The following is a 9,764-nucleotide window of genomic DNA, read 5'->3' as shown; positions in this document are numbered from 1 at the left end:
AGAAAATCTCGGCAAAGACTTTCCGCCGGTTCGCGGACCGGGTTCGCGGATTGGTACTCACGCAAGAAGTTTGTCAACTCCAGCAGAATTTCTCGGGATGAGAAGTTCGGCATTTCGCGGACTGAGTTCGTGGACTTTGAAACAAGCCATTCTTCCGGTTTCTCTTGATCAACAAAGTTCGCAAACTTTGGTTCAAGGAATAGGACTTATGCACATATGTGTTTCCACAACAATACTTATGTCCATCATTGTTTATGTAATCTACACTCTCATTCCAACTATTGAAACATTCTTAGAGGACGTTATAAAGTTGTTACACCATTTCTCGTCAAAGCAATTTTCAAAGTGATTGAAACATATCATGACTTTCGTCACTAGGTAAAGATAACCACGGTCGAAGCGAAACGCTTACCAACACATATTTCGAGATATAGATAGGCGAGGTATACTCGGCTCGAAATACCAAATGTGTATAATCTAAGTCTATATATAGCATACGACTTGTTGTCTCAAGAAGTAGGAGATAGAGTAGATAGACTTTTGAGTGACAGATAAGTTCAAGTCTTCACATACCTTTTTGTTGAGAAGTTCCACCGGTTCCTTGAGTAATTCTTCTTCTTGTATGATGGATCGCCATGAAATTCTTGAGCTCAACTACACTTTCTATCCTAATCCGAGACTTAGCTATAGTACACTAGAAATCAAGACTTATAGTTTTGATCACTAACATTGACAAACATGCTTGAGATAGTAACGCATGCGAGTTCGACCGAGCAATGCTCTAACATGGAGTACAAAACCAATGTCAAAAGATCCATCATCATCGTCATAGGAAGCATCCACTGAAAACCCATAAGATATTGAGCGAAAATGCTTGACAGTCCCATATTTTTATCCCCAATACTTTTTTCTCACGACGTGTCGCAAGGATACTAGTCCACGACATTGATTCTCGGACCCATCATAGGCCCTTAAGGGTTCACCACAACCAAATAAAGAGTTTAGATAAAAACAATGTCATTATAGGCCCTTAAGAGTTCACCACAACCAAATAAAGAGTTTAGATAAAAACAATGTCATTAGGGAAAAAATGGAGGCAAAAAGTGAAGGGTGTCAAGCATTGGGTTAACAGTTTATTTAGACCTCTACCCTGATTGCCTGAAACAGTGTTTGTTTTCCCACAGTAGTAATTGCTTTAACAACATAAAACTGCAACGGGTGACCATTACCATTAGCCTAGGTCGTGACATAATGACATTCACCTTATAGATTCAATGATTCATCCATTGGGAAGATTAAGACATGAGTGAGCAGAGCACCTTAGGAAAGTCCAGATGGAAGGCATGTTAACATTTTAAAACCCCGGTGCAGGCCCAACATTTTAAACACACATGATTCGGCTTTTCTACTTTTCTTTTTCCTCTTTACTCATCTCACTTTTTAACTAGACTATCAATTTCTTAATCTAAAAGATAAGTAAAAGAATTAGTAAATAAACTAAAATAAAAACGTACTTGTAAACTTAAAGCCCCTTTTCTTCTCTTCTTAATGCTTTGGGGACCGGGACTCGGGAGAGACGGGAAAATATAACAACTAAAACCCAACTCCGAAAGTTACACACAGGCGCAGCTTTTATCATGAGTGTATATTTATCAAAAGGATCCATTGACATACTTATACTGATACTAATATCTTGACATTTTTGTGCGACGTTTAAATGAAAACTAATTACAGATTAAATTTTAAATTAATTTTCTCGTTGAATATTACTCACCTATTACAGAAAAATTAGTGCATTTGTTATGTGTAATCTTTATATTTATCAGTTTACATTTCAGCTGTATAATTTTAAGAGTAGACTTTAAATTGTTATCTTTCACAAAGTTAATTACTTTATTCTTAAAAATCATCCTGTGGTAAATTTTTATCCGTGTGATGTTATTCTTACATTTCAATAGAGATATAACTCCTGGTACATTATTAAAGTCGTTAGGTTATATTCGTGGAATCTGAGTTCAAAATTTATCAGCATCACTAATATTTTGTGAAATCTGAGTTCAAAATTTATCAGCACGTTGATATTTAATGGAATCTGGGTTCAAAATTTATCAGCAGCATCCTTTCTGCTCATGGGGAAAAAAAAAAACAAAAAGAATGGAGTATATATTGGAGCAATAGTCATCGATTGTAGTAGCTAAATACTAGTATTTTGCTTGTGTAGTCTCTCGACTCTCTCCACTACACAAACACAAACAAAAATATTCACAAAACATATGCTTCTTGGAATCCTAAATCTTCCTTCTTATTTTTCTTCTTTGTTGTTTCATTTCTCTGATCCATTGATTTTGAAGTAAAATTCTCACCATCATCATCAGAAAAGATGATCAGTTTATCAGATTTCTATCATGTCATGACAGCAGTGGTACCACTATATGTAGCTATGATATTAGCTTATGGTTCTGTAAAATGGTGGAAAATATTCTCACCTGATCAATGTTCCGGTATCAACAGATTTGTTGCTTTGTTCGCTGTACCACTTCTATCCTTCCATTTCATCTCTACAAACAATCCATACACCATGAACGTACGTTTCATTGCAGCTGATACACTTCAAAAGCTCATGGTTTTATCAGTATTATTCGTTTGGTGTAAGCTAAGTAAAAGAGGTTGTTTAGAATGGACGATAACATTATTCTCTGTTTCAACACTTCCAAATACTCTTGTCATGGGTATTCCATTACTCAAAGGAATGTATGGTGAATTCTCTGGTAGTTTAATGGTTCAGATTGTTGTTCTTCAATGTATTATTTGGTATACTTTGATGTTGTTCTTGTTTGAATACAGAGGAGCTAAGTTGCTTATAACTGAACAGTTCCCTGATACTGCTGGTTCAATTGTATCAATAACAGTTGATTCTGATGTCATGTCTTTAGATGGTAGACATGATTTATTAGAGACTGAAGCTGAGATTAAGGAAGATGGTAAACTTCATGTCACTGTTAGGAAATCAAATGCATCAAGGTCTGAAATCTTTTCAAGAAGATCACATGGTTTTTCATCAACAACACCAAGACCATCAAATCTAACTAATGCAGAAATCTATTCACTTCAATCATCAAGAAATCCAACTCCTAGGGGTTCAAGTTTTAATCACACAGATTTTTATTCAATGGTTGCTGGTGGTAATGGTGTTGCTGGTAGAACTTCAAATTTTGGTGCTTCTGATGTTTATGGACTTAACAATACATCAAGAGGTCCAACTCCAAGACCATCAAACTATGAAGATGATACTAATAACAAATCAAGATTTCATTATCATGCTCCTACTGGTACACATTATCCTGCTCCTAACCCTGGAATGTTTTCTCCTCCTACTGCTTCAAAACCTGTTCCTGGCTCTACCACTACTGCTACTCTCACAAATACTGTTAATAATAGTACTACTGCTGCCAAAAAGCCTAATGGTGGTGGTCAAGTACAAAAATCTGAAGAAGGAACAAAAGACCTTCATATGTTTGTTTGGAGTTCAAGTGCTTCTCCTGTTTCTGATGTTTTTGGTGGTGGTCAAGATTATGGAGCTATTCATCAAGATCAGTCCACTAAAGAAGTTAAAATGGCTGTTTCCCCTGGCAAAGGTACTTTCTTTTTCTTTTTTCTTCTTCTTTTTTTTTTGGAGGTTGATTTAGATTGATTTGTTTTAATGTTTGGATTTTTGTTTGGCTTGTTGTTTACAGGTGATCAAGTTCATCATAATATGCATCATCATCATCATCAACAACAAGAAGAGTATTTAGAAAGAGAGGAATTCACTTTTGGGAACAGAGGAGTAGGAGTTGAAATGGAAGAACCTACAAAGATCAGTGATAGTAGAGGAAAAGCAATGCCACCAACCAGTGTCATGACAAGACTTATCCTGATCATGGTTTGGAGAAAACTCATCAGAAATCCAAACACTTATTCAAGTTTAATTGGTTTAATCTGGTCTCTTGTTTGTTTCAGGTAAATTTAAATTAACAAGAAGAAAAAAACATTCTTCAGCTTTATTATTCTAAACAACATTCTTGAGTTTGTTAGATTTTTTTCTTTCTTTTTTAGTTTACTTTTTACTTTATTGAATTTGGGTTTGGTTTGGTTTGGTTTGGTTTGGGTGTTTTGTTTCTGCAGGTGGCATGTTGAGATGCCAGCCATTATAGCCAAGTCCATTTCCATACTGTCTGATGCAGGTCTTGGCATGGCCATGTTCAGTCTTGGTCAGTCTCTATCTCATACACCACTCTCCTCTAAATCCCAAATATTCCTCCATTCTCTTTCTGTATCTTACTTTACTGTACCAAAAAAACCTTTATTTTTTCTTTAATTAAGAAAGCAAAAAAATCCTCAAGTGCTCATCATGATGTTAAGTAAACACCTACTAAGTGTTCTTTAATGACATATTAGTGGTGTTGTTGATGATGATGATGAGGATGATGGTGTTTAAAGAGGGTGTAGACATGTGATGGGCATTATGTGTTTTTTTTTTTTTACTTGACAGGGTTATTCATGGCATTGCAACCAAGGATCATAGCATGTGGGAATTCCATAGCAGCTTTTACTATGGGTGTGAGATTCCTTGCAGGCCCAGCTGTTATGGCAGCTGCTTCTTTTGCTGTTGGTCTTAAGGGTGATCTCTTACATGTCGCCATTGTACAGGTCCCTCCCTTCTCCTTCTAAAACAAAATCCTTGTTTATCTTTGCCTCCTTCTGACAGAACGAATCCAAAAACACTTTATAAGAAAAATGGAAGAAAAAAAATAAATATTTTTCTTTGGCCAATATAAATTTTGTTAATTTTGTGTTTGTTTGGTACTTTTTTTGTTTGGATGTTAATGAAACAGGCAGCTCTACCACAAGGAATTGTCCCCTTTGTATTTGCTAAAGAATATAACGTACATCCTGATATCCTCAGCACTGGGTCAGTACCAAAAACCAAAAAATTATCATCTCTAAATCTAATCCTTGTTTAGTTTTCTAATTTAGATGAAAATTTGATTTGGCAGGGTTATCTTTGGGATGTTAATTGCGCTACCAATAACACTGGTTTACTACATTCTGTTGGGGCTTTAAGATGAAAGTTTCAGCCTTAAAACCACCTGCAGTTTCCTGGTGGTTTTCAATTGATCCGGATAATATATAAAATTAGGCATCGAGATAACCGAAAGAACTCGAAGACAACCGGAAAGTGAGCTTAAGAAATGAATGGAATGAGCAATGTTGGTAAACTGAATGGGAAATATTTGATTAGTGGTTCTAATATAGTGAGTTTAGGAATTGTGTTTACTCTTGCTTAGTAAAAAAAAACATGTGTAAAATCTTTTTCTTAATTTTTGTTTTGTTGATTCTCCAATTAATTAATTAATTAATTAATCACTTTTGGATTTCATTAATTTTTCCCATACCAGAACAAGATAAAGACTTTACTCTTTTGGGCATTACCCTGATGAATGCATATCCTCACCAAATGAATGAAAAATGCATTAAAACTTGATAGAATTTGGACATGAATTGTATGCTGATGCGATGGGACCTTCTTCTTCTTCCTCCTCAGATGATGAGAGAAGGAGAATGCAAGTGAAGTGAAGTGAGTGGGTTGAGTGATGGGTTATGGGTCCTACCATCCATTTCAGAGGAGAGTGGTGGGCTTGATTTGACGTAGACCCATTTCGCATATTACCCGACAGCTATCTTCTTTAGTCGCAGTCACAATTATTAATTTCCAAAGCCACTCGTCGTATTGCTTTCTTAGTATACACGAGGGGCAGGGGGTCATGCGGTTCTTTCTTTACAGCTTGTGTTTACTTGTTAGCTTGTGATTGTCTTTCATGTGTGCTGCAAGTGTCGAAAAATTGTACTAGGAATCCAAAAATGTCCCATGAAAACGTGAATGTCACCATAATCCTGCTTAATGAGCGTCAAAAATGTGATTATGGTAATCGCAGCTCAGCAATAGGCATCGCATAGAGCTGGCGCTCTATGGTTGTAGTGCTACCTGCTTCCCTGGTTACATACACAAGTACACATGGCCTAAGTAAGACATGATATGCTCCAAACGAGCTACTGTCAATAGTTGGAGCCATGTTATGCAGTGGTCGGAAGATGAGACCATTAGAGAAGACTGATGAAACCTTTGAAGTAACCGCTTGTCGAAAACAGATTCCTTAATAATCCAACCATTGTCCGTGTGGGTCATTTATTGGATGGGATTGAACATTGAACTGAACTTCATGTCTGCCCAAGGAAGCCAAATTGAATCCGATCCCGATCCGGATTCGTGAGGCTTCGGGTTTTGGGCGTGACAGAGAAATATAAACCTTTCCATGCATAATGTGCATTAAGGTGAGCAATGTATGGAGTACAGCTTATCCAAGCTCCTAGGAGGGTCAGCCTTTTTTTTTAGCAACGGCTTTCAAAAAGGCTAAAGATCTCCCACAACAAATGGCATCATCCATATTGGAGGAACATACCAGTACATAGAAGAATTGTTTGTTTTAGCCCACAGTCAGTTCATGAGCCATAAAGTTACAAGTACGTGGTTGGAAAGTAAACAAACAGGCTACAAGACTAGAAGAAAAAAACTGGATATCATTAAAGATAGCATTCGTTCTAGAGTTTCCGTCAAACAAGCCAACTGAAAATTGTTTGATCAGACTCTGAGCATCACTTTCTATGGTTAGATGAGTAAACTTTTGCTCCACAGCCTTTTTCAGGACTGCCCAAATATCTCTGGCTTCAGCTTCTTCAGCAGACTCCATTTGAAAAACTATGGAAGCACAAAAGGAGGCAGTATTGGAGAAGTCCCTCATCAAAAAGGCTGCACAATTGTTTCCAGAAATTTCATCATAAGCACCATCAGTGTTACATTTTATCCATCAAGTTGGTGGGGCATCCATTTGTCACAAACACTAACAGGACCCAAAGGGGAAACAATAATACTAATTTTCCTAGTTAGTAACATGGCTCTAGCTCTCATCAGGACAACAATATGGTTCTCTTTGCTATTTTGAAAGATAAGGTTATTCCTACTTTGCCATAAAGACCAGAGAATAGAAACAAACAAACATTGATCTTCATCAGGGAGCTTAGAAACATGATTAACTAACCAAACTAACATCCAATCAATAAAGGATTTACTACTAAAGACCTGAGTGTTGACACAGAGAAAGAAGATAAGAACCAAACACGACTAGCAAAAGGGCACAAGAGTGGAGCATGCATGATAGATTCAGAAAGATCGTTACATCTAGCAAAATCAACAGAGTTCATGGGCATTCTAGTATGTAGGACAGTTCTAGCGGGTAAAGCATTTCTGGAAGCTTTCCAAGTGAAAACTTGAATTATGTAAGGCACATTGATTTTCCAAATATGCTTCTAAAGAGCACTACAAGGGGAAGGCCTGAGCCCTCGAAGTCCCAAGTAGGCATATTTAGAGGTAAATATACCATTCTTTGAAAGATCCCAAGCCCTCCTGTCAGGAGTGCAAAACTGTCTTAAGGGAATAATGACAATCTTCTTAGAAAAAGCATCATCAAAATGGGTGTTTAATCTATCAATATCCCAAGATCTAGTAATGGGATTAATGAAGTAAGAAATCTTTACGGTAGGATCTGGAGGAACCAATGGGTTAGGAACAACAAAACTTAATGAAGGAATCCAATTGTCACACCAAGGATCAATAAATGGACCATATCCAACTATCCAAGAAATAAAGGGTTTAATGAGTTCTTTAATAGCATGCAGGAATTTCCAGGTCCAAGAGCAATTAGCAGGACACTTAGCATTTAAAAATCAGTTCTAGGGAAATATCTAGCTTTAAGAGTGGAAGCTAACACGCAATCAGGGTTTTCAATTATTCTCCAGGCATTTCTAGCAAGCATAGCAAGATTAGTGAACACAGCTTTCCTGAAACCAAAACCACCTTCAGACTTGGGAGAACAGAGGATGTCCCAACCCAGAAGATGCAATTTTCTATCTTTCGGGTCAAGAGTTTCCTCCCACCAAAATTTACAAAGGTGGGAATCCATTTTCCTACAAAGATATTTAGGGATAAGGAAAGCACCCATTTGATAAAGGGGGATGTCCTGACCAATATGCTTGATTAAGGTGGTTCTAGTAGCTTGGGAAGGAGCTTATGAAGCTAGATAGAAATCCTAACATCAACAGCCTGGAAAATACCCATATAGGTTTGGATTTTTGAAGCTTTAAAGGCAGTAGGAGTGCCTAAATATTTTTCTCCTAAATCCCTGTTACTAATATCAAGGATATTAGAGATCTGCTGCTTAAGTTGTTCAGGAATTTTTTTACTAAACAGAATACCGGATTTATCAAAATTAATTTCTTGGCCAGAAGCCAAGCAGTAATTTTGTAAGTTCTCTTTGATAATATGGATATCGTCAATAATAGCTTTAGAAAAGAGTAAGGAATTATCAGCAAAAAGAAGGTGTGTAATGGCAGGAACATTTTTACACACCTTTATACCTTCAACCATATCTTTTCTAGTTAGAACATCTATGTAAGAGGATAGAGCCTCAGAACAAATAATGTAAAGGAAAGGAGACAGAGAGTCTCCTTGTCTTAGCCCTCTTTCTGGCTTGATAAGACCAGTGGGGCTACCATTAAGGAGGACAGAGTAGGAAACAGTGGAGATGCACTGGTTTATGATCTTAACACATTGATCAGAGAGACCCATTTTTTAGAACTTTCTCTAGGAAAGACCATTCTAGCTTATCATTGGCCTTAGACAAGTCTATCTTTATGGCAGCAATACCAATAGCTTTATCATGATGATTAACAGCATAGATGGCCGCATTAGCTAGAAGGATGTTATCAGAAATACTCCTCTTGGGAACAAAAGCACTTCGGTTCTGAGAAATTATATTATTCATAAAAGGCTTTAATCTGTTAGCTAGATTTTTTTAAGAGGATTTTGTAAATAAAGTTACAAAGTCCTATAGGTCTATATTGTGAGACCAACTCAGCTAGAGAGACTTTTTGAATGAGGGCTATGTTGGTATGATTGAAAGCTAGCAATGTTTCCAGTTCTAAAGCAAATTTGGGTCATATCAACCACAACATCTCCTACAATATCTCAATGTTTTTGATAGAAAAGGCCAGTAAAGCCATCAGGAACAGGGGCCTTTTTTCCTCCCATTTGAAAAACAACATTCTTTATTTCCTCTACAGAGAGGGGATAATTTAAGATGGAATATCATTTTCAGAAAATTTGACAGAAAGGTCAAAAAGAATCTTATCTTGGAATTGTTGGGGATGAGAAGAATACAGATTCTTAAAGTAATCTACAAAAGAAGTACTAATACTATTTCTATTAGTTAGAATAGTACCAGCAACATTCTTAATCCAACTAATAGCATTTCTCTTTCTCTTGAATAAGGTGACTCTATGAAAATATGACGAGTTTTTATCACCTTCCAAAAGCCAAACCTCTCTGGATTTATCTTTCCAATAAAGTTCCTCCAAGTTGTAGAGATATTCCAGTCTAGCTTTACGCCTAGAAATGCCCCTACAATCTGTAGGAGAGTTGGTTTGAGATTCAGCCAATTCCTTTCTAGTGGTAAAATATTGTTTTGAATATTACCAAAAGAGGATTTGTTCCAATCACGAAGACCTATTTTTGTATTTAGAAGTTTAGCTTTAAGCTTGTAAGCAGAAGATCCCACAACATTAACAGACCAAGAGTTAGCTATTATGTCTCTACAAGTGGGATATTCTAT

General features: G+C 36.6%; 1 protein-coding gene across 1 annotated transcript; it reads left to right on the top strand.

The window, feature by feature from the left end:
- Positions 1-2,136: 2,136 nt before the first annotated feature.
- LOC113275540 (probable auxin efflux carrier component 1c) lies at positions 2,137-5,423 on the top strand. The gene is made up of 6 exons (XM_026525068.1): positions 2,137-3,635; positions 3,735-3,999; positions 4,165-4,250; positions 4,532-4,689; positions 4,875-4,951; positions 5,037-5,423. Exons 1-6 carry the CDS (start codon positions 2,381-2,383, stop codon positions 5,101-5,103), a joined length of 1,908 nt encoding a protein of 635 aa, XP_026380853.1. The 5' UTR covers positions 2,137-2,380; the 3' UTR covers positions 5,104-5,423.
- Positions 5,424-9,764: the final 4,341 nt, after the last annotated feature.

The sequence above is a fragment of the Papaver somniferum genome, chromosome 4 (assembly GCF_003573695.1).
Source record: "Papaver somniferum cultivar HN1 chromosome 4, ASM357369v1, whole genome shotgun sequence".
In the NCBI taxonomy this organism is placed as follows: domain Eukaryota; kingdom Viridiplantae; phylum Streptophyta; class Magnoliopsida; order Ranunculales; family Papaveraceae; genus Papaver; species Papaver somniferum.
This window is presented reverse-complemented; position numbering and strand designations above follow the sequence as displayed.